Here is a 26,443-nt window from a genome sequence, read left to right as displayed (position 1 = left end):
GCATTGTCTTCCAAGGATGCTTGGCACATCTGCCAGCCCCCCAAGATGCCGGTGGCCATGTTGGCATCCTGACATTTTTGACATTCACTTTGTGTTGCCTTTTAAGATTGGTGGCTTTTAGTCCATGGCACACTTAAACACACATGCGTACATACACGCACGGGCACTTGTGCTGTCACTCTGAGACAAAACTAGAAAGAACAAACTGAGAGAAATCAAAATGTCAGGCTGGGGGGTCAATGTGAAACATGACGGAGAATACTGTCTCTTTAGCGGAGAAGGGTGCCGGTGCCATGATTTTAATAAATGGGTTCTCCGACCCTGCAGAAATATTCATTCTTGGACAAGATGACATTTTATCTTCCTGTCAGTTGCCATGACACTGATGACATTTGATGACATTACTCTTCTCTGTTTAAATGGTTCAATTTCATATGTACGGGCCTAAATTACCAACTGAAATATCAACTTTGCATCAGCAATGATGGCATACTCCACTTTAGACTACTATGTGTGTGTGTGTGTGTGTGTGTGTGTGTGGACCCTGTCCTGGGGAAACAGGAGAATGTGTATCAACTCACACTCAAAACTAATGTGGCTGATTAAAGGTGAGGGAGATATTGGAGGCGACACACGCTGACACACACCTCACACCTCCACCAACACATCCAGCCCTTCGGCCCTGCACTGACAGACAGCCCGGCTGGATCGGAGTGCCCTCGTCCTCATGGGGGTCGCACTGTGATGACATCACCTCTGACTGAACCTGTCACACATCTCCTCCAGATGATGTCTTTGCAGTGACACCTCTGTCAACGAAAGATGAAAGCTGTGCATGCGAGGTATACAGTGATTTGAAGTAAAAACCTGTTTTTTGGACAGACCGTGTAAAAAAAAAAAAAAAAATCGGATTCATTTATGCTCAAATGCCATGCTCATTCTGGGCCTGTATTTTTTCAAGCATCTTGACAAAGTGAAGACTAGTCCTAACTGCCTAAAAACTCTTAGTGATGCACTTACACGTAGGAGTAAAATCATTTTACTAACTTTCTTAACTTTGGAAATGACTCCCATCTATGCTGATTTCTGAGAGCTCCAGAGGAGTCCTAACCTGTTAGGGGTTGAGTTCAAGCAAATATATAAAAGCACATTCAGTGGGAGAAGAGATATTCTTTGATGACAATGAGTTTATTATTTTTACATGGCTTATGTGGGATGCAAAACCGAGTACATGCACTCTCTGCATGAACTGTAAGTAAAATATAGCTTTGCAACAAGAATGACCTCGACACAAGAGATGATTTCTGGAAAAATAAATCAAACTTTGACAGCCAAACATGTTTAGAAAGAAACATAATGATACCCAAATCACTTTTGTGAAAAAGTAATCACCCCCTGAACTTAACAACTGGTTTAGGTCTGACAATGTTCTTTTTCAGGATTCTTTTATGGAGAGAAGAATTCATGTTTCCCTCAGTTATGGCAGATCGCCCTGTTCCAGAGGCAGCAAAGCCACCACTCACCATCACACTACCACCACCGTGCTTCACCCCAAGTATAGTGTTCTCTTAGTGGAATTCTGATGTAACAAGCATCTGTCTTCCAAACACTTTTGATTGATTCTCCTTAAAGGGTTGAGATAGGGGGTGGAAAACACATTGTCTTACAGTTCTAGTAATCACATTATCTTTTGAATTAATCAAACTCATTATTTAAAATGCTTGTTTTTGCACTATAAATATCATGATTTGCAGCACTGTCCAATATTCAGTTGCAGCAATACTACAAAATGCCACCCTTATTTCTACTTCAAAGCTGAGTGCAGACACTGACTTTATCAGCCATTTCACTCGCTCTGAAAAATCAACTTTTAGTTGATTTTAGTTTATCAGTAACTTTCAGCCTTACCGTGAAGCCTAACTTTAGTAAAACTGGTAGGAGCAAATGCAGTGACCTATGTCACTTCAGTTAAGAAAAATTTTTTTTTTTTTTGCAGTTTTGTTTAATTCTGTTGTGGACTCGCTGTTTGAATAGCACTCATTACAAAATACAGAAAATTGAAGTCATAAAGTTTCCCTTTGTCAGGAGCAAAATATGCCTGCTCATTTCAGCAAAGTATTCCCATACTTAGACCAACCACATTGTTTGCCTCCATATCACATTTGACAGGCTTGTTTTTTGTCCCCCTTCTTCTTGTTAATAACAATATGACTTGTATCGGTGGTGCAGTGGGCGCCATGCAGGATGTCAGTCCACTGTTATTTCCTGAGCAGCAAGCAGGACTGATAAACGGCAGTGATTTGCTGAGCGTTTGACAGTTTGCTTATTTCCCTTTGGCTCAGAGGGCCCCTCATCAGCTAATTTCAACATGGCAGCCTCAGTAGCACAAGTCTTTAGGGAAATGTCATTTTTAATTAAATCCCAGGTCCTTTAAGATAAGCAGTTAGGCGTTAATTTCACCCAGGGCGTGACGTTGTCAGGAGCCCAGGAGCATGACGTATGTCTGTCAAGATTAATCATTATGCATAATATTGCCCTATTTCTTTTATTTATTTCTCTTGAATACAGGAAGAGCCCCTAACTGCTCGGCAAAAACAATTAAATAAACTAATAATAATAATAATAATATAATATAATAACAACTTGAACGGATTAAATTAACAGTCCCTTGTTGTTGTGTATGGGTCCCTTGACATAGGAATGTTTTTCATAATGTTAATCAGACATTTTCAGGGGGTTCACAATGTGCAGGTGAAGGAGCAGTCCTGTGACTTGATTATGATGTTATGAGGACATAAAAATAAATATATAACATTATATCCTGAAAGGAGTTGTGTTAATGCTATTTTAAAGCCAAAATATCAACATTCTCATAGTTAGGAAGTTCATTAAATTACTGCAATAAGGTTCATTGTAATGTGAGCTCAAATCATTGCTAACTGTACAGATCTCTATAACTGACAATGATGACTTCTCATAGACAATAGGGGTAAACACAAAAACAAATGCCCCCTATGATGGTCCCACTTGAGCAAATTAAATGCATCAGGTGCCCTCAATTTTTTTTTTTTTTTTTTTTACATCTTGAGTCTGTTACTGTCACTTTTTTTTTTACTGATTTGGCCCAATCCCCTCACTCTCATCTGCAGCATACATCAACACATTTGCAACACAACTTTATGTAATTATATGTAAATGCTGTATTTACAGCTTGTTTCACTCTCATAATTGGCATAGAAACCAATTGACATAAGCTATAATGTGGGGCAATATCCAGATTATTTTATTCTAGTATAAAGTTCTTACACTGGAATATATTAAGGAGCTACTGGGGTGTGAAACAGCTTCTGTAGTTGTACATACAACCAAAAACCAATCTCTAGGAGACAAACTCTCAAAGTTATAAATGTGCCTTTATTAAAATGTCCCTTATTGTCGATTTTTCCTCAATGTCCTATGTATTATTATCCCTATATAATGTATTATAATACATTAACAACCATACTGTATGCATAGTTGCAAATTAAGTAGTTATTATTCTATCAGCACATCCCTGACATGTTAGAAGTCCCGAAGCACACTGTACCTCAATAGCTTCGGAACTTTCCGGTCATTTCCGCCATTGCTTCGTCTTGCAACTTCACATTGCCTCCATTTTGCTGTCGTGTAGGCTGCGTGCGCAGTGTAGGTGTAAACTGGAGAGAAAACAGGACCGACAGCAGACGCACTGAGAAATTTCTACAGAAATGGACGGGTAACGTTGATATTTTATCACCGATACTAATTACACCTCATTTGACTCATGTTAACATAGTATACAGCACCGACTTTGTAAATGCGTCATTTTCTGTGGAGGATAACGAGTAGTCGTGTGGCTGTGTTAACGGGTTTCCATAGCCACGCGCTCCCTTCCATTGAGGAAGTGTCTAATGCTAGCACAACTTAGCTAACACCCTTAGTTTTTCCTCATCGGCGTTATAATTTATTTTTACAAATATATTTAGCGGATATGAAAACACCTCGCAAAGACGTTGACGGGTTCATTATCGACATACGTTAGTAAGCTGCATTTGCATTTTACTTCATTGTTCAAATCAAGCGGCTAGTGAAGTTTAGCAGACCGTTATGCTAACTATATTACCATTACAATAACCTGTCGTTGATCCTTTGTGTTGTAGCGTTAGCGAACTAACTTAGCTTTAGCGGCTTAAGTCGCTATATCTAACGGTAATCTGCTGATAAGCATTAGATGTGTCTGGCTACAAATCCCCAAAGCGCCAGCCATTGCTTTCCTTCCCAATTTTTGTTTAAATTTGTTATTTTTTTTTAACGTTACGGTTGGTTAATGCCAAAACTGAAATAACACGTAAATTAAGTTATTAGAGTTTAGCAAAAACGACTATTCTGGTTTATATATAATCTGATAGTCGCTACATTTGACTTCAATACGTTACCAGCTTTGCACACGCTTGGTATTTCCAACCATCTTTACAGGATAGGCACCTGGAATGGTTTTCAAGCAAGCTTGGAGGAGTTCCCCACGTACACCTAGCCCTTTTTGGGGGGGTTATCATGGCCAAGCGGTCCAGCTCATCCCAAACTGTATAGCTGCGTTTAGATCATGTGATTGCGGAGGCCAGGTGATCTAATGAAGCACCTTATCCCTTTTTTTGTCCTAGTCCACTTGCCACCAGTTTTGAAGTGTGTTTGTGTGTTTTGTTAAATTGGGGTGCGATGTTGTGTTACTGCAGAACGATGTGATATTTAAGATTTCTTTGAATTCAGTTCTTCAGTGTGGTGACTACAGAACCATTAATTCAGATTACATGTACTTAAATAACCAGGTAACTGAGACATCTGCTTTGTCAGGTAATCTGGAAACAAAGTTTATGTGTACTGTTGAAACTCAGGCCCTTTTCACAAATGCAACTTTCTGTTCCATATGAGAGAGTGCAAATGTCAGAGTAAAACACTCCTGACATTATCCGGACTTTATCCTGCAAGCCCCCTAGTACAATGACCTTATTATAGGACTCAACTGCTGTTGTAGTTGGGTCACTTTTTTTTAGATTCACAGATTAAATGCGCTGTAAACAAAACACTGTTTCCCCATAGCAGTTCTATCATGTTGTGCCTCCTGTGCACTAAAATCAAATTAAGTTTCTCCTGTGAGGACACACTCGGACATTCTCCTGCTGTGCCTACATGTGTGAAATGCAACTTCGAACAATTTCCGAGACTGATTTCTTGGAGTTTATATTTGAAACAGGCTCTGGTAATTCATATATACATGCAGCTGAAAATTAATTTGTTGACTTTTCTTTCTCTTTTTTTTTTGGCTCTGTTCATGTTGCTTCAGAGTGACAGAGCTGGTGGAGAGGAGATAAAAGAGAGGAATACGCATGATACGCATAGCAGCCCAAACGTTTGAATAAAAAAATAATCTGTGGTAAAGCTAATTATTTAAACTTCTACAAGGAACTTTGTGTGAGTCAAATTTTCTGTCAAACTTTAAATGGACTTTAAAAAACAATTTGGCATCACTCTGTTAATAATATCTCCCTCACTCACTCAGCTGCTTGTTCCCATCTGCAACCTTTTGTTATGCACATGCACAGTTGGGAAAGACAAATAGAAGCCTGCTTACATGTATGCATGGCAGAGAAATCAATGTTTTCAGGGAGAAATCAACCTGGGGGAATCATTACCATGATTTCAGAAAGCAGGTTACAGACAAAGAAATTAACTTTCCCTGGAAAGCTAACTGTAACTTAGTTACTTATGTGGATGTAAACACAGTGCTTCTCTGCATATACCTCAGTAGTCCTTTCAAAACCACTGATGTTGCAGTGTGTCTGCTACCTGAACTCCCTTTTTAATCTCTTGTGCTATTAATGCATCAGAGGTAATGTTATATCCCTGTGTTCCTCAAGAAAACCAGTGTGATCATAATTTGTTAACTGTTAGCTGCTTTTTGCAACTGCACTTGATTGGTTTTCCTGTTTTAAAGTAATGATGGGATATTTCCCTTTACTTAGTTAATTGGTTCTTGCCATAATAATAAAGATTACTACAGTAGCCAAGAGTTGCTGTTTACAACATCTACCTAAGCACAGGAATTAATGGTCTCACACACATTCAAATGGCAAGAAAGTCCAACCTTTGCCATTTGACAAGACATATCACTTAATCTTAACTCCATCATGAAGCTAGTTATTGGTATTGACAAAGGTGTCATGAAGTCAGAGTGGCTGCTTAAAGGATTTTTAAATATGCAACAAATTGTATATGCAACAAATTGTACTTGACTCTGTCTTGGTTACTATTAAATTAGATGTTATCCATTGTACCTTAAAAGTGTTTAACACTTATAACAGGGCTTGCCCTTCACATCTTGAATGCATTAATTTTGACCAAATGAAAATTATTTATTTTTCAGCATCAGTGACGTTGCAGTTGGAGTGAAGGTGAGATTTCTTCTTTGGAATTATGCGCAGTGTTCAACACACAAATTACATAATTGCATGTTTTTCCCATAAGTGCTCTGTTTAATCAAGGGCTTTTGGCTTGTCCGTGCTCGGGACCGGCACCAGGGTCAGGTTTAATAGAATTGAATTGCATACATTATTCATTTCAGTTTTAATTATTTTGGCAGATTAGCGAATTAGTGAAAAATCGATATACTTTAAAGTTCAACGTCTCGTGATTTTAGAATCAGAACATATTTTCACTTTTCACATACAATAGTAGCCATAACAATCAAAAATATGACCTAATATGCTGAGGAAATAATTTCACACATCATTCGTGGCAGCAGGGATATAATAATTTCTAATTTATCTTTTTAAATTAAAAAAATAATAATAATAATTTTTATCCCGTAATCTCAGATTCACATCAGGAAATCATGTGGTCTGCATGTTGATTTGGCACAATAGGATGGTGCCCTTTCTGGTGCAACCTTCCCCAGATTGTTTTGAGCTTGGGGACGGGCGTTTAGATGTGTGCTGGTTTGCACTACCTCAATGGCTGAGTTGGCCAGTTTGTGCGTTTAGTGGTTCTCACCCAGTAAGCCCCAAACCTCTGACCCTCTGGTCAACAGGCGTTCAACCTCCTGAGAGAATTAATCGGCCTACATTTTTAAAATTAATTTAATGAACGCATTACTTTACTACATGCATTACTTACATTTTTTAATATTTATTTTATATGTTCCTTATTCGTGTGCTACTGGTTTATTGGCTTTGTGTTTTGTTGTTTTCTAAATACTGACACACTGCTGATTTACAGTGCAAACTGCCTGATTAAAAAAATCTGTGGTAATAAAGGGACATATTTAGATTTCTATGAGGCAGTTTGTGTTAGTTACATTTTCAGATTTCTTTCAGATTCTTCTTCAGATTCTTCTTCTTTCAGATTTCAGAAAATTTATTGTAAAAATGTGAGGGCATCACACAATTAATGACCTCTCCCTCATTCAGCCTTTGACTCAGCTGCTTCTTCTTCTCTGCAGCCTTCTGTTGCACACATGTGCTGTTAGAGAAACCTGGTTACACATATACATGACAGAGGAATCGAAACATTCACATTTTAGACTGAAGGCACAACAGTTTGTTGTTAAATAAAACTAAAGGATTAATCAAATGTCGTAAATGTTGCTGATTAATTTTTCTAAGTAATAGGATCAGCTCTAATATCAACATTTCTAGTACAGCTAGAAAATAATTCTCCTTGCCCATCCATTGCTCTAGAATTATTCAGTTTTGATTTCTTTTTGGGACTAATGGTAAAGCAGATCCTACTGTAAAGAAAATTATAATATTGATCTAGCTTAGTCAAAGTGTAATGCTTTTTACAATGCTAGTATCCCAATAACTGTCCATAAACTAAATATAAAGAGACATGCAGCATAAAGTATAAGATGAGATTGTAGGACATTTAATTTTAAATTCCTTTGCTCTACAATCAACAAAAACATTGTGAGGTTTCATAACATTACATTGGCTTTAATAAAATTGCTTTTGTCCCTGCCGATCACAGAACAAACTTGTTTTCTTGTACAAGCGCATTGTTGTTCTGGCTACCTAACTAAATTTGCTGAGTGCCAGCTGCATTTCCGTCTCCACAAAATAAAGTTAAAGTCATCTCTCCAAGGAAAACAGAACAGTCATAAAAATACTAATTTCTCTGATATGGTGGTCTTTGCCCCACTTTTTTAAATGTCATCAATATTTCAGTGTCAAAGACAAAATGGAGAGGGTTGCCAGCTGTTGGGAGAGAAATCATTTCTTTGGTTCTTTTAGTTCCTGCACTTCGTGCTCTCATTGTGGCCTAAGTCAGACAACTTTATTACCCTTTCAATTTATTTGTGTCATGTGGCTGTAGCAGGGCATACAACATCTAGTTTATCGTAACCATAAAAAATGCCACTGACAGAAGAACAATTGGTTCAAATTCAGTCAGACAGAAACAAGGAGGGGGTGTATGAAGCTGTTATAAAGTTGTGTATGTAATAGGTCCCCAGCCAGGTTCCTCGTCATCCCATCAGTCAGGTTTAAGAGCACAGGGCGCCAGTCAGCTCCAGCAAGCCTACTGGGACTTAGTAAAGCTCAGGATGAAATGACACATCTTGACATCTTAAATTCAGCAAGATTAAACCCACACCAGCAAAGCCTGAGCCAGACCACTCTTCAGTAGTTTTATGTCTCATTTCACCTACTCCTCTACCCTCATTTTGTTCCTTTTAGATATCTTCTAAGACTGTGTTTTACGGTTGCATTTACAGGGTTTGTGTGGAAAAGGGAAATGCTTTTCCCTATTACTTCACAGGTGTTCCTGACGTTTTGTCTGTGTGTCTTTTTTTCTTTCTCCATAGAGAGGATCTGACGAGCTGAGTATGTACAACAGTCCCAACTCTGGCATGAGCAGTATCAGTGGTGAGTTCGTTCCGACCACCCCTGAAGGGATTGACAGAATTTGCATGAAGCCATTTGATCGATGGTGACAGACAGCATTTAAAGAAATCAAAGGGATAATGGGTGTTTGAAAAGTGAAACAGGCTGCCTGAGTTAAACTGTTCTCTCACGGGAGCTTTTTAGTGTCTGAATAACATCACGCTCCTCAGTAGGTGGGCACCCACACACCACAGCGTGTGACTGGAACAGACATAGTGAATACCGCTGCATTTTAATGCCTTCTCACTGTTCAGATTATATCAGAAGCATCTCTAAGAAAACTACAGAAATAATGAAGGAAGAGAAGATAGAGTTAGGTTATAAAAACCCTGCTGACAAAAACCATATAAAAGGCATATGCAGGGTTTTTGGGACATTGTGTTTTTAAAAGTTACTGTCTTCCACTGACACGGTCTCTCATTTAAGCCAATGTCCCCCCTGGGACCTGCAAAATAAAGTGAGATAAATATTTTTGTTAACATCAAAGATGAGCTGGTCAGCTTTTAGAAATACAAAAACACGTAAAACATCTTTAGTTTGAAAACTACAGAAAGTGTCATTTTACTCTAGGCTGCAGTAAGATAAACCATTGTAATCAACGGTCATTCCATTTTTGGGCTGTCAATCTGTTTGGTAACAACCTGGTAAAGTTACTTAAAAATGCTAATTCATACAGAATGCTATAGCTATAAACTGCTTGATTTAGCATTTTTTGTGACCATGCTTTCAAGGTATTTGGAAGGATGGTGAATGGCTCTCTTGGATAATTTGCCACAGGTTTTTTGGAGATTTCTGTCTTGGTATCCTCTGTCTATTTATGTAATCCCAGACTGACTGCATGATGTTGAGATCAGGCCCCTGGGAGGCGGGGGGACATACCATCTGTCGTAGGACTCCTTGTTCTTCTTGTCACTGATGATCATTCTTTATGACTCTGACACTGGCATGCTGCAAAATGAATTAGGGACAGATCAGATGCATCACTGGTGGTATTGCGTCATTAATCTAAAGTGTATTTGAGCAGTCAGCATCTTCCAAGATGGGGGAAAAAATTTGGGCATGGTGAAATGAGAAGGGTCTGGGCTTCAACAGATTGAAAAGAATTCAGACTTAAGGCTTTCTATCAAGCCAGATAGAAACTGCACTGCTGCTTTGAACCATTTTACTTTTTAATGTCACAAAAAACTAATGCTGTCTTTTTTTTAACAGTGAGTCATCTTGAGTCCTAACGACGACAGTCATTTTGGTTAAAAGATATTAAGCTGGAGATACACCTGAAGACTTTTAAAGACTGGACAGTGTAGATAGATGTTTTGACACAATGACTGGAAGTTGTAGATATACACAAACCGCAAAAATGTTTCGGGACTAGTTTAAACACCTGTTAAACCATAAACGTGAAGAGAAAAGGCAATGTCAGCTTTACCAACAGTGAATACGACCGGGTGCTCCATACCAATCCATGTGATTAGATTGACTCAAGTAAATTAAGTTAGTTGGTGTCTCGCGAAAGCAGGTTTCCTAACTATCATATAAACGCAAAAGCTAGTTTCTGAAATTCGGGTAGAGTATTAGGGGACACCTGATTTTCTGCATTGTATAGATGTAACCAGGTTTCTAATCAGCTTCCTCCAACAGCACATATGCTGAGAGGTCATTAAAGGATCAACCCTACCTTATTTTAAAAACAAAATCTGTTTGAGAGAAAATTTTACACAAAGAGATGTCTACATAAGTAGTTTTCCCACAAAGATTCTTTATTTAATTCAAGCAGTTCAGTCTGGTGGTTCACTGCACAATAGACACCAAGCAAAACTCTTCAGCACAATGATCCCACGATGGTGGAACGAGCTACCAAACTCTGCAGGCTCAGGAAACTCACTCCCAATATTCAAAAACGGCTGAAAACAGAACTCTTCCGCATCTTCCTATGCACTTAATTCTATTCTATCAAAAAAAATACTTTCTTGCACTTGCATCTCATGAAATGTGAACAGTTTTTTGATAGGACCTCGCTTTGATCTTTTCTTCTTGACTTAGATTTTTGCTGCCTTGTACCTCACTTGTAAGTCGCTTTGGATAAAAGCGTCTACTAAATGGAAATTGAGTTCACACAGTGTATCTCTCCCCTCTTTTCCTCGCTCCCATTCTACAGCAGCATAAATGCTGCCAAAAAAAGAAAGAAAAGTCAGGAAGTAGCGTTTTCTATCACTATACAGTAAAATCTTTGATCCATGTTCCCAAAAAAAGTCTGACGGGGAGGACAAATCAGGTTACTTGTTTGCCGCATGTATCCTGAGATTTCCAGTCACCATGTCTCTTTAGTGCATGCAAACCTCGTTCCCCGATTACGCTGAAATAGCTAATTTGTCTGAGTAGTATGGTTACTTAAGTGTATTTAAGCACAGTCTGTGTTGAGTGTGATCTCCACAATGTGGGGGGTGATGTGCAATGTGAGTTTAAAACATCATACAATAATTGCACAGCCTCTGCCTAGCTGTAATTTTCAAAGTCTTATGCCAATGGACACTGAAGGCAACATGAAGTGACTTTATAAGGGCCTGGGAAACAATAACTAAGTAAGCATGCTTTTATTAATCAGCACATAACATTTTTGTAAATATAATTACAGGTGCAAACGATACAAAAATTTGGCTAAATTACAGTTTTTTTTATAACTAACTTAAAGGAAGTGTCATATGACTATACCATAAATGTCTATAGTTGAGTTTTCATACTTTAAAATATAAGAGATACAGAAAATAAAAACAAATTGTTGGTTTTGTTCAACACAAAAAATAATGATTGTCAGCCCAATGTTTCCGAAGAGGTTGGCTATTATTGTATTGATTAGCACAGCAAATCAGTGTTTATGCTAAATTTTAGATGGGGCTTCCAATGGCAGTGACAATAAAAAGCCCAGGGTGGAGGAGGCCCCACCATCCCGTGTGCTCCACATCAGAAAGCTGCCTAATGAGGCTTCAGACACAGAAGTCATCGCCCTTGGCTTGCCCTTTGGCAAAGTCACCAATATCCTCACACTCAAGGGAAAGAATCAGGTAAGTAGAGGGAATAGATAGTCAAAGTGTATTTTTAGAAAAGTTAATTTGTTTAGAGGTAAACATTACTTTGACATCACAGATAATCTTATACAAGACAAGCCATGTGGGGGTGGAGTGGAATAAAGGGTAGGGATGTTTTGAAAAACTGAAAATCTGACTGTGCCTTTCTGACAGTACTAACTTAAAAACTGAGATATTATAACCTTGTGAAAGTAGAGTTCATGGCCACTTTATTGGGTTGCATTAGATTGTACAGGTAAAACTAATAAATTGGCCAATCAGTGTACATACAGACACAAACCCACATACTGTAAACAGTGACAGTGAATACTGCATCATTCCCTCAAAGACTTTGGTAGAAATGGACACTGATCAAGAATCATGTGTCAGCAACATTTAAAGTTTTCTGATAATGTCCAGTTGCTGCATTGTATTACGGTTGTTTTGGAGTATTTTTTGCCGTATTGACCACTGGTATATAGGTTATGTATTACTGTTAATCCTCCTTATTTAGGATTTGAAATTATTTAGACAACTCACTAAAAAGTTGGAAAGGATATCATAAAATTACTACTTGAGTTGTAATAATGTTTTCTCTACTTCCAGGCATTCTTGGAGATGGGAACTGAAGAGGCAGCCATTACTATGGTGAACTACTACAAAACAGTAAATCCTCATATCCGCAATGTCCCCATCTTTATTCAGTATTCCAATCACAAAGAGCTCAAAACTGATGCTGGCAATCAGGTGGGACTGCAACTAATGACTTTTTACAATATCGATTAATCCACTGATTATTTTTACAGCAAATTAATTACTTGTTTAGTTCGTAAAATGGTGTAAAGGAACAATTCCCTAGAGTCAAAATTGTGTCTTCTAATAGCCTAACGTCTCAGATGTTTATTATACCATAATGTTATACTAATTAAAACAGTCAAATTCAAATTAGGGAAGCAGATGTGGATTGAAATGTGGATTTCTGTTTGAAAATGGGTTTGATCGGTGAATATGTTTTTCACATTGTTGCTGTTCAGGGCTGTCAAAATTGGCCAAAAATGACAATTGGTTATGCATTCATAAAATAGCACACATATTTGAACTATTTAAGTATTTAGTTTTGCTTTTTATGTCCCTCCCTGCACTCCTAGTGCTGGTCTTATTACAATACATTTTTACCTTTAAGTCAAATTTGAGTTTTTTTGTAACTTTTGAATTATATATTTGAATTTAGAATATTCGTATAGCAGATTCATTTTCTGTTGATCCACTAATTATTTAGGAAATTGTTTGCCGATATCCATTAAAAAGTAATTTCAACCCATTTCCATAATTGGAACACTTTCAGCTGCAGAACATCTTCATACCTCGTTAGTACTTAGTTGACAACGGGTGTCGCAAGTTTGGCTGTTATAATTCTGAAATAAGTCTAAAACTTAAATGGTAATTATGTTTTCTATGTTGAATAATTAGTGAATCAGTGTTGAGGGGTGGAAAGTAAAAAAAAAAAAAAAAAAAAAAGCAACTTTCGCCTGTGTGTGACCACAGCGGACCCAGGCGGTGCTGCAGGCAGTGTCAGCAGTCCAGTCTAGTGGATCACCAAGCTCAGATGTACAGGAGGTTCTCACTGCAGCCTCCAGCCCTGTGCTGCGGATCATCATTGACAACATGTTCTACCCTGTAACGCTGGATGTGCTGCAACAGGTAAGTTGTGACCTCACCCAGCAAAAACCGTTAAATGATGTTAAAGGATTTGCACTGTACATAGCTTAGTGTTTGTAATTGTGTTTTGGTTTGTTGTCTTTAACAGATTTTCTCCAAGTTTGGTACAGTAATGAAGATAATCACATTCACTAAAAACAATCAGTTCCAGGCCCTCCTACAGTTCAGTGACCCTGTCACTGCACAGCAAGCCAAATTAGTAAGTGGTCCTTTACCTCCAGCCCCTGCTCGTTGTTGTGCAGCTTTTATTAATAATTACCTATAGTGTGCTTAACTGTGCTTTGCAATACCAAATGTCATAGTTTAATTAAATTTTTTTTTTCTGCAAGGCACTGGATGGCCAGAACATCTACAACTCATGCTGTACACTGCGTATCGACTTCTCCAAGCTGGTCAATCTAAATGTCAAGTACAACAACGATAAGAGTCGTGACTACACACGACCTGAGCTGCCCGCTGGTGACGGCCAGCCCAGCCTTGACCCCACGATCGCTGCTGCCTTCAGCAAAGATTCCAGCTCCCTCCTCGGTAAGATCCCAGGTAGAGCACACTTTTATTTTTCTCTCCTTGAATGTTGTTATTATCACTTACTGGCTGAATTTTTAACATGTGCTATTTGCCAGATAATAAAATTAACCTGTGAATAGACAGTATTCTGTCATTTTGGCTGAAGGTAAAGCTGCAGCCTTTCTTAGTTTTTTAACACTGTGGTCTAGAGCAGAGATTTCTAACCATGGTCCTCAGGAAACACTGCCCTCCTTGTTTTCCAACCTGCCCACTTCTGATTACCTAGATTAGGTAGGTTCAGTCGATCAGAAGTTAGAATATATAAATTTGCTTAGTCAGTTTGCAAGTCGTTTCATTGTCTCGATTCTTTAATGTACTTGTGTTCTTGCAGATTTGTGAAACATGATCAGTCAAAGCCCAACTACCGTTATAATTAAAGGTTTACAGTTCAAATTTCCAGACGTTTTCCAACTACACCTGTTTTATTGAGCAGCCTTAAGTAGCTGACTTGTGTGGACTTATGGTGGCCTGGTATCCCAGAATGCTTTGCACCCTAACCAGCAGTCTAAGCTATGTATAAGCTATGCTCCGGCTGGTTCATACATACATTACCCACCGTTGTCCCAACAGGGACAACAGGCTTATCTCATTAAGTTGATTGGTAGTTTTACTGCCCGTTCTGTTGTCTGTAGCATTTTTATATATGTTGTTCTTTACTGTTGAAAACATATTAAAGTTAGAGGCATTTGAGAGTTATGAAGTTAGAAATATATCGCTGCAATTTGTCTGAAGAAAAACTTCTGCATTTTATTGGATATTACAAATTACCTTGGACTTACAAAGATCAATATACATACATACATGCATATATAGGGCTATATAAATGATTATTAACAGAAATATTTGATTGTTTTAATATATAGTCCTGCATACAGCCGACACGTTTATTCTAGCACTAATCACAGTTGGTTTTGTTTTTCCTGAAAAAGTCAGTTTTCTGTAACAGTTTTACAAAAACATTATTTTGTCACTGTGCACCAACTACTTTACAGTTGTGTTTAAGTGTAATCATCAGTGTTGAGCGAGGCCACTGCTGTCACCAAGAATGCTGCTGCCCCAGTGGCATATAATCCCTCTGAACTTGGGAGTCTAAACCCTGAGGACAAACTTGCCAAGTCCAAACTCACAAGTTTAGGAGTTTAAATTTGGTGTAATCTATATTGAGAAACACCTCCTATCTTCCAGCTCTTGATTCACTGAACAAACCTGGTCCAGATAATCACCATTGGGTTGTGCAGGGATAGCTGGAAAAGTATCAGAGCAGTGTTCCCTGTGAACCAGGGTTGGAAATCTCTGGTTTAGTGGATGTGCAGCTCTCCAGTCTATGATTGTTTTTTCTTCTTCCTATCAGGAGCCCTGAACCCTCTGAGCGCAGCTGCTGCTGCTGCTGCTGCTGCAGGGAGGGTGGCCCTAGCTGGACAGGCTGGATCCAGCGGGGTCCTGCTGGTCAGCAACCTCAACGAGGAGGTCAGTAACCCTCGACAGTCAAATGGACCATCTAAGGCTTAATCTCCACATCTCATACCCACAACCTTCATTCCTTCTGGTTTTTTTTCCTCCCCTTTGTGCTGCCATTTTAGTTTTCATTGTCTTGTATCTACCATTAGTGGGATTAAGAAGGTTCATGTTGGGATTTTTGAACGCAACTTAAATTAGGTCACTTAAACTACACCAGCTATTCACATGTAACACAGTACCTGTTACAAACAGACAATCCGAAGGTAGAGAGCGACAACTCTTAAGATTCTGTGAGGATGAGAGGATGGTTCCATGCAGCCATATATTGAACTTTTTCCTCAACATTTATCTTTGTTGTCAGGCAGTTAATATCTAGTCCATGTCCTTTTTGTGTGCTGTATTTTCTAGTGTCCTTTACTTACCCAGGGCCTTGCTGGTGTTGTGTTTTTCCTTTTGGTCAAGATCCATTATGTCTTGATAGGGGAGAGGGGGGATTTGTTGCTTTTGTCACTGCTCCAATACCCTCCCCTCTTTCTTCCTCTGATGTTCTGCCCTTCCCTTCTCTTGTCAAACTGTATCTAACTCAGCTAACTGTCTCTCTTCTGTTTTTCTCTCTAAGCTCTCCTCAGCTCATATGAAAGCTCATATGAAATCATTCTGTGATCTCCTAACCTGTGTCTCAACTCTGGGAATAAATACCTGCCCCTCTGAAATGCTTGCTTCTCAATCCTTTATCCCTGTTTCTCTGCTCTCTTTTAAAATTGTGATTTAAAAAAGCATATAAGTTGTCTCACCTGATGTCTTCCTCTTTTTCCTCATCAGTCTGTCCTCTTTCTGGCTGTGATTGATTGTGCCACCCTGAAGCCTTTCAGTATCTAAACCATTAAACTGAAGCCCTGATGTTGAGATACTGTGCTTAAGCTTTTTTTTTAGCTTCTCTGACTTGTGTGAACGCTGCCTTTTAATCAAGTGGCCTTCACATCAACTCTTGCATGTCCAACTGTACTACACATTTCTTAACTAATTTTTCCCCCCTCAGTTTCCCATACTGTTGTAGTCCCATTCTCCCTTGCTGAAAGATTTTGGATCTTCAGATTTCTGATCTGCTGCATGTCTTTTTTCTTTTTTTTTTTCATGATTATGACTTGTATTGCTGATTTTATTATGATTTTGACAACAATGTACCTTTACCCCATGCTTGTCCAGGGTGAAATACATTTTGGCATAAGTTATTTGCTGTATTTTGACTAAAGAAACATTGATCCAAGCCATTGTCTCTGACCAAACTACCTGCATTATTCCAGTGTACTGACCTATATTTTATTTTTTGTCCCTCCCCCCTTCTCATTTTTTATTTTTTTTCCCCAAATTTGCATTTGCCTTCCTATTCATCCCCTTTACCCCAACCCCCTTTAAACCAACCCCCTTCTTCCCCAACCCCTACTTCTCCACTCTGTTCATTCTGCCTCCCCTCCCTCCATGTGGTGGTGGGAAATTATTAACCCCTCATATCCACCCTTCTTCGTCCACCTCCTCCTCCCATATTAATCAACCCTACTCCTTCTAAAACCCCCTCCATGACTCCTCTTCTGCCACCTGCTCCCCTCCTTCATGACCCACCACCTCCATCACTCTCCGGGGGGAATACAAAAACCACCATTCCTCCTACCTACCTCCGTTCTGGATCGATCTGTCCATCTCTACCTCCGCTCCGCTCCGACTCTCCTACCTCTCTACCTGTCTCACGCTGCTTGTTGCTCTTCTCTCCCTCTAAAGATGGTTACGCCCCAAAGTCTGTTTACCCTCTTCGGTATGTTATCGTTGGCTCTCTCTCTTCTCTCCTCTCTCTTTTGTTCTCTCTTTTTATCTATTTCCTATCTACTTTTTTGTTATATTTCCATTCTATTTTTGAAACATTTTTCATTTATTATTATTATTATTATTATTATTATTATTATTATTATTATTACTACTACTACTACTATTACTACTGTTATTATTATTATTATTATTATTATTATTATTATTATTATTATTATTATTATTATTATTATTGTCGTTGTTATTAGTATATAACAACAACTACTATTACTACTACTACAAGCCTATGCATATTTATTTACACCGAGACAGATACAATAATACATTTTGCCCTATTGGTTTGGTTTTTTTACTTTGCCCTTAAATTCACAATGCACTAGTCCTTTAATGTACAGTTATTTTTTTTGCATGCGGTTTTAATTTATAGCTATCTGATGCAGCTCTGTTTAGAGGGTGTCTCTTCTCTCTTTACCTGTTCTTTTCCACACAACTCTCATTCTAAAGTCTGCTGTACATTTCTTGTGTACTCTCTTCTCCCTTTCTTAGCTTCTTGTCTTTAAATATCCTTGTCTCCATTACTAACTTTTTATTTGTCTAACTGTCTGCTTTCTCTCCACCTCACCTCTTCTTCTCCTGCCTGCCTGTGGCGCTAATGCAGGAGTATATGGTGATGTCCAGAGGGTGAAAATTCTTTACAATAAGAAGGACAGCTCTCTTATTCAGATGTCAGATGCCAACCAGGCCCAGCTAGGTAAGCAGGCATCATACACAAACAAATTCGGTCATTTGTTGTGTAGCTCAATTCCTATAATTTTGTAGAACCTAAAATTTGCTCAACATCTTTCAGATCATGTCCATGTATTGTATTATTCTGGTTTTCCACAATGTAAATTTACAATATAATTATATTACTGTGTAGACACAGGCAGGGATCCCTTCTCTGTAGGTCTTTATAAGGGTTTCTTCCATTTCCTTTGGGCCTTTTTTGGGGAGATTTTCACAATTGCCCGCCACAAAAGTATCCACCTTAGAGATACCCTAATTAATGTATTTTTTTGGATCAGAGACTTTTAATTTTAGGTATCAGCTGCTCTGATGCCATATTGATGCGTTGCATAAAAGTATGTTTCTGCCAAACCTGCAGAAATATATCAACCTTAACATTACTCACAGAATGAATCTAAAACTACTTTTTTCTTCCCAGATAATGCAGTATTAGCACTGGCAAAAAATGAGAAGATGCTAGCTAAATGTTGTCCACATTGACCTTTGATAAAGAGGCTCTTCATCACGTAGTAACGATTGTGATTTTATTTTTTTGAGATCTTATTTCTCTTAATTATTCAATTCAGACTATAAATGATAAGAAATTCCAACGTAGCACAAAATCCCATCATCATATAAACTACTCTTTTTTTTGTGCTGGCTGTGAACGCACACATATGTGCATGCATACACACACACACACACACACACAAACACACACGGCATCACCCAAATGTATGCAACCATTCTGTTGTTAACTCAGTCTCCTATCTCTTTATTTCTACCAGTTCTCTCTTTCTGTCTCTCTTTCCTTCTCTTTCTACCCCCAAATCCCTGTCTCTCTCACAAAGTTTGTTGCTGTTCAAAAGACTGAAAATACCAACAGCAAGATGCAAATGCTCATCAACTTTCCACATCACTAGCCCCTATCACAACAACAAGGTTGTTCTAGAGCACAACTGACATTGACGATGAACTCCACTAAATTATCTCAGTGTCATTTTTATCTAACTTGCAGTGATGCACTCACACACTTTAGCCACTTAAACTAATACCTGGCTCAGCTGACTCACATGTTAAGATGTTGCATTACCAGTGCTGTTTTGTTATCAGTAACTTGTCAAACACAGCCCGATGGGACTTTTTTAAATGTGGGTTAAAATTTGTGATGTTACCTTGTGTGGTCGCTTCCTTAGCCAGACATATTCGGCACAACACTTTGTCCTTTTTCATTTTAACACTAGATTGGTCTCTTGCTCTTGCTCCTTGGGGTTTGCTTCTGCAAAGACTATTTTCAATACAGTTGGCAGCACTGGAGTTAATCTTGTTTTTATCTTAAACTTTCTTCATCCACTCTTACTCACTTCCTATGAAGATGGGGGAGGGGCACATATCTGCATGGGAAGGCTGCAGAATGCTTTGCTTATTATTGTAGAATTGAAGTGTTTTAATCACAGCTTTAGCAATTTGAAACAAATAAATCTATATTGCAATAAGTAGAACACAATTTTCAATCTTTCAGCCATAGATGCTCCTTAAGCATTAGGGCTTCAGCAGGAGCATAGACTCATGGTGCAGAGATCTTCACCTCTTCCAGAGGTTCCATGAATCTCCCGCAAGTTTATTTTTCTGACACTTGCAAGTCATAAACAACATCCCAAAAATAGGATATTTCCTCTTTTCTTGTTGTAAGCAGAACGCTCACTTGCTTTTTTGGAATTACGTTAAGATTGTAGTGTTTGGAGGACCATACAGAGTACAGGTCATTAATGTTTTGGAAGTGCTTTGAATTCTCAACTCCGTAGTTGCAGGAGAGACTTGGATCGGCTTTATTTTGGTTTATACTGATCCATTGAAATATGCTCGATCAGTAGTACTTTGATGCTTACATTAGAGATTTTCAGATATAATACTTTGTATAAGTCTTTAAATCTTTAAATAGCTACTGTACGGCTACTATTAGTTGCTTATAACAAGAGGATGAAGTATCACTTAATCAAGAGCTGTCATCACCCAGTGTAACCAGGTGAAATTAGAAACACACCTAGCTGTCCGTCAGTAATAATTGTGATTTAGTCGTGATGACGGATCAGAACTGGTTGGAATGAGTATGAGTCAGTTGGTTTGGACAGTCAGCAGAGAAAATCATAACCTATTTTTCTAAAGATTCCAATCTTAAGTCCTGTGTTAACAAACCAAAGAGACTTACCTGAAAGCATATGGGTCTTCTGAAATTAAGTATGGACTAAGGGTTTCAGATATTTTGTCCCTTAACACCTCATGCAGGCATTTTCAGTGAGATACAGTGCATCCGAAAAGTATTCAGTGGTTAACTTTTACCACATTTTGTTATGTTACAGCCTTATTCCAAAATTTAACAAATGATTTAGTTTCCTCAAAATTCTACAAATAAATCCATTATAAAACAACATGAAAGAAGTTTGTTTTAAATCTTTGCAAATCTTTTATAAAAAGAAAAACTGGCCAGATGGAAACCAGTCCTCAGTAAAAGGCACATAACAGACCCCCTGAAGGACTCTCAGACCATGAGAAACAAAATTCTCTGGTCTGATGAAACAAAGGTTGATTTCTTTGGCCTGAATGCCAAGTGTCATGTCTGGAGGAAACCAGGCACCACTCACCACCTGGCCAATACCATCCCTACAGAAAGCATGGTGGTGGCAGCATCATGCTGTGGGGACACTAGTCAGGATCGAGGGAAAGATGAATGCAGCAATGTACATCATTGTACAATGTACAGCAAGATATCTTTGATGGAAACCTGTTCCAGAGTGTTCTGGACCTCAGACTGGGGCGACGGTTCATCTTTCAGCAGAACAACGACCCTAAGCACACAGCCAAAATAACAAAGGAGTGGCTAAGGGACAACTCTCTGAATTTCCTTGAGTGGCTCAGCCAGAGTCCAGACTTGAACCTGATTGAACATCTCTGGAGAGATCTGAAAATGGCTGTGCACCGACGCTCCCCATCCAACCTGAAGGAGTTTGAGAGGTACCGCAAAGAAGAATGGGAGGAACTGCTCAAAAATAGGCGTATCAAGCTTGTAGCATCATACTCAAAAAGACTAGAGGCTGTAATTTGTTGAACCACCTTTAACACCAAGTATTAAGCAAAGGCTGTGATTACCTGTGTACATGTGATTCTGTTAATTTTATTTATTTTTAATACATTTGCAAAGATTTAAAACAAACTTCTCTCATGTTGTCATTATGGGGTTTTGTTTGCTTTTTTAAGAAAATAATGAATTTGACCCATTTTGGAATAAGACCCATTTTGTAATAATAATAAATAACCTAACAAATTCTGGAAAAAAGTAACCGCTGTGAATTTTTTCCGGATGCACTTTATGGATGACCTACACTTTGAGTGATGTGCATTCAGTGACACTACACAGGGCACACTAGACCTACAACTTCTCACAGAAGTAGATCTTGCAGCGTTAATTTATATAAACCCAAAGGCAAATGATAGGTTTACTTATGGACAGAAGAGGTTCCATTCCAACCACTATCTTTTATTGACAGTAAGAAGTTTCCAATAAACTTTTTGATTAGCTTGGGGATTAACATCACACACCCGTCATGAATTTGTCCTAACACTGATTGTTTAATTGGCAGATGATGATTGATAATGAAGGTTAAGGTTAAGCTAACTTCTTACCACTGACTTTTCTTTTTTTTTGCCATGACCAAAGCAATGAGCCACTTGAATGGCCAAAAGATGTATGGGAAGATCATCCGGGTAACTCTGTCCAAGCACCAGACAGTGGCTCTACCTCGCGATGGCCTAGACGATCAGGGTCTGACCAAGGACTACGCCAACTCCCCACTTCATCGCTTCAAGAAGCCTGGGTCCAAAAACTTCCAGAACATTTTTCCCCCCTCTGCCACCCTCCACCTCTCCAACATCCCGTAAGTACCAGACAGATTCAGCTCAAGTTCCGTTTTTTCTGTTATCAGATACACACTGCGGCTGTCTCTAAAATATCCCTTGTAACACTTCAATGGCTTGGTTTAAAAAACTTGACTCAAAGCATCACTTCACCTAAATTACAAGACCTATTTAGTCACTTTCCTCAATTTTGGTTTTATTCATATAGTTTTACAGTATAAGTGCATTTCCTCCTCAACCCCATTAAATTGGAGTGGAATAAAATTCGTGGTGCTAAGAGCATAGAGAAATTACACTGATTAAACAAACTACCATTATACTAAATACTTTAAAGGGCATTTATGCAGTTTTTAGTGACAGTGAAGCGCAGGTCGGCACTGTTTTTCTGTTATGATATGTCTGTAATTCCTTTGACAAAATTTGTCCTCCATAAAAACAGACAAGACGTGACTGAGGATGACCTGCGGCTGCTCTTCTCCAATGCTGGAGGCACTGTGAAAGCATTCAAGTTTTTTCAGTACGTAGATCTTATGTTTCGTGTACCCATTGAATGGGACCTGATAGGAATTTAACAGCTGAAGCTTCATTAAAGGTTCCGTCTTTGAACACATTTTTGGTGTCATAGCCCAGCAACTTGTCTCCTGTGTTACTCACTGCTGTGTCACATTTTGCAGGGATCGCAAAATGGCTTTAATACAGATGTCAACAGTGGAGGAGGCTATTCAGGCCTTGATTGACCTTCACAACTACAACATGGGAGGCAACCAGCACCTGAGAGTGTCCTTCTCCAAGTCCACTATTTGAAAGTGTGACGTGTCCTGACTGCACCAGGGTTATTGTCTGGAGCTAGTCGGCAACCTTTCGGACTGTGTCTGGATACTGGGGGGGGGGGGCCACATTGAATCAGTTTTGTTGTTGGGGATTGTATAATCCTGTCATTCCTTGAAAGACTGAAACCTTTGACTTGCATACTTTTTTTAAAAGAGAACAATTGAGTATGTTGCAGATACTGGATTCTCCTAGCTATTAACTGTACCTCTGTATTTTTGTCAGATTTTGACGTGATTGATTGTCAACTTTTTATGATAGTTGGTGTAGGTCAGTGTTAAACTCTTGATTTAGCTGAACAGATAAAGTACTTATGTGCCTTACTTGACAATATCAACTGTTTCTACAGATGGACGTTCATTAATAATTTCCTATGCTTTTGAGGCGCATTAGTATTGAGTATTTTGGGGGCTGGTAAGAATGCAATCTGCATCCTCAAGACATTTTAGGCTCTACCACCAACCATGCATAGCTTTTTGTTTTGTTCCAGAGATTTTGATTAATATGTTCCTTTCTCGTTTAGCAGCAGGAGTGACCTTATTCCTGAGGCAACATTTAATACATCTTACACCAGCCTTTGTCAGGCAGTTAAACTTGAAGTTCATTATTCCACAAATATGTTCATGAGTGTTCTCCCCCAGTTTTGACTTCACAGTTCAAGCTCAAGATGAACTATTATTAATATGGCTCACGGCTACGTATTTATTTTTTTGTGTTTTTGGAGCCTTTCATGCTTTTTTTTTTTTCTGTATCAGTGAGGTGTAATTGTCAGTGACAATGGTTTTCTAAGCATGACTAGTGACAATAGGATTTAACATCAGAAAGTGTTGCATGCTGTGGAAACAGAAGATGTCCACTGTGATTTCATTGTCATGTGACAGTTTACTTGAGAGGGCTACTCAGTTGGACCAAAGTTACTGTGCCTTTAGTGTTGCTTTAATTCATTTTAACAACAAAAACAAGAATTTGAAAGCACTGAAATGATACATTTCAGGGAAAATGCCCAGAATCTTAAGTGTTAATTCCCACTTGTTTTTTGATACAAGACCTCTTGACTCGAAGTGTTTGCTCAGAAAGAGTTATGTATGTTCTGTTTTTTTTTCTCCAAGTCTAATTTTTATACAGCTCAAAATGTAAGGATTTGGTACAGTTCTGAAGAGGCACAATTAAAGGATAAATTATTTTTTTAACAAGGGGAGGTGCGACTTGGTTTCCTGCTTTTTGAGTTTCTCCTCTCATGGTCTCTTGTGTGTATTCTGCATTACCTCTGTAGCATGCCTAATAAAACTCTTCTGTAGCTCTGCATTCACCTCCTCTGTCTCTTTTTCTCAGTTCTGTCCATCCTGTTCACTTCTGAAACCAACTCAGTCCCAGGGTGGGAAAAAAGCCAAAATCCATTTTGGAGCCACTTGAAAACAAGCTCTAATAAGCCAGATTGAGCCCTCTGATGGTGCTAATTCACAGGACATTTTCTTGATGCGTTTCCCACCCTGTCAACTGACACAATCTATTCCTTTGATATCTTGCTCTTCTCTCCTCTGGCAGTTGCCTATTTTCTAATCAGTCTCTAAGGGTCTCTGCTCTCCTGACAGTTTGATCTACATGCTCTCACACCTTTATCAATTACACAAATGGCCTCAGTTATTTTTTTCAGCCTGCTGCATGCAACATTAATGCTGGCTTCAGAGCATCTTTGAGTAACATTGCTACAGGCATCAGTACAGATAATGGAATGAGTCAATCCATTTTAAAGCCTCATTGTATTACTGCACAATGGCATTGACCAAGAGAATGGGCAACATTTTAGAATCTCAGATGTTACTGCTCTACAGCTTTGGCCTGTAAGAATGTAAGTAACTAGACTGTCCCTCTACAGTCACTAAAACAAACCCAATTCTTGTGACCAGCTGCTCTAGGAAAAACAAATCTATCAAGGGATAACCACAATATATTTTTGTGCTCTCTTTAAACCATCTGCTTTTTATCTACTGTTATTTACGCTTTAGTTATGGTTTAAAAGAACTCCCAGTACACATGTGCTTATTATTCTGTTGCAGCCCATGAACGTACCCAGGCTGCTAAACACTGTTGTAAATACGTTAGGCTAATTTCAGTATTTTTAGCCTCAAGTCAAGTCCTTGCTACCCTGCTATACTGCTAGAAGTCATGTGAGGGCCACAATGTAGTCAACTCCAGAGCTCTCACAAAGACTACTAAGCATTCATGTGCCCTAATCGCAAAACTGAACGCATCACCTCAGCAGGTTTAGCTTTATTACTGTGTTACAATGAAAAGCAACCTGCTTTTGGCATCCTGTTCAGCATCTTCTAGTGGAACTTAAAGACAAATCTATCTCCAATGGCTACTTAATACGACCTTTGTTCTAAATAAATGGGTTGGTTTTGGTTACAACTTTACATTGTAAATGTATTTGAACTGAATTGTACGGTTTGAGTTCTGTCCTACGCATATACAATGCACTTTAAATCACCTGTAAATGAATCTTAAGTGTACAACTGTATAATTGTGCAATGTCCCTCTTACATCCATCTTGCTGCTTTCTGAACCCCCACAGATATAAGTTTAGGGAGAGGAGCTACAGTTTTGTTTATCAGACAGTGAAATGGTGCCGAAAGCTGTTACCTTCAAGACTAAAGTCTGGCAGCGCCGATCACACTGATGCCGATGCAGAGGTACATTCTGGCACAGTGACATGCAGATTTCAGGAGCTGGAATGAAGAGAAGTGAAGGAACAGGGATTGAGGGGAGTATAAAAAAAAAAATGCAACTACTGATGCATACTTAAAAAAAGTACTAACAACAGAAATTAATTAACTTTATTCAATTAAATTTACTTTGCTCAAACCACTTTGACCCCTCCCTTTTTTTTTTACTTCTTGTACATGAATTGGAGCCGAACACTTCACACCTCACCCTGCTTACCAAGCAAAACCCAGGGAAACCTATTCCTCTCTAGCATCACAAGCTTGACTGTCACCTAAGCTAAAAAAGTTGCATAGTGAACTAAGGCAGAAAAGCTGTTCACTAACAGTTTGTGACATGTTAACACGTCATGTTCATGTGAAAGGCATTAAATGCTACAGTATATCATAGTAACTTACATAAACCTATGAGCTTTTAGAAGGACTGTTCCAATCTTCCTGTAAGTGACTTGGACATGACCTCAGTATTTCTTGAATCCAGGCTTCAGCTCTGTCTTTATCGCTATTTTATGACTTTATAGACAAAATTATGCAGGATTCAGATATAAATAAAATGATTGCATGTCTCCAGCTAGATATTGGCTTCCTCTATGATTTAAAATTTGCACATCCCACACACTTTTCTGCCAGTTCT

General features: G+C 38.6%; 1 protein-coding gene across 4 annotated transcripts; it reads left to right on the top strand.

Annotated features, from left to right (window-relative positions):
• Positions 1–3,634: 3,634 nt before the first annotated feature.
• On the top strand, positions 3,635–24,391 carry LOC137104631 (polypyrimidine tract-binding protein 2-like). Of its 4 annotated transcripts, none has more exons than XM_067486100.1 (14): positions 3,635–3,754; positions 6,440–6,467; positions 8,876–8,936; positions 11,841–12,013; positions 12,623–12,664; positions 13,562–13,717; positions 13,824–13,934; positions 14,065–14,275; positions 15,654–15,769; positions 17,537–17,570; positions 18,240–18,332; positions 22,062–22,278; positions 22,698–22,775; positions 22,933–24,391. In XM_067486100.1, the coding sequence occupies exons 1-14, from the start codon at positions 3,747–3,749 to the stop codon at positions 23,060–23,062; spliced, it is 1,458 nt and encodes a 485-aa protein (XP_067342201.1). In that variant the 5' UTR covers positions 3,635–3,746; the 3' UTR covers positions 23,063–24,391. The 4 variants fall into 4 exon arrangements, with proteins under 4 accessions (XP_067342201.1, XP_067342199.1, XP_067342197.1 ...); XM_067486098.1 differs by having other exon boundaries at positions 12,623–12,763; positions 14,065–14,263; XM_067486096.1 differs by having other exon boundaries at positions 12,623–12,763.
• Positions 24,392–26,443: the final 2,052 nt, after the last annotated feature.

The sequence above is a fragment of the Channa argus genome, chromosome 19 (genome assembly GCF_033026475.1).
Source record: "Channa argus isolate prfri chromosome 19, Channa argus male v1.0, whole genome shotgun sequence".
Lineage (NCBI taxonomy): Eukaryota > Metazoa > Chordata > Actinopteri > Anabantiformes > Channidae > Channa > Channa argus.
The sequence above is the reverse complement of the archived record's forward strand: the minus strand, read 5'-3'. Positions and strand labels throughout refer to the sequence as shown.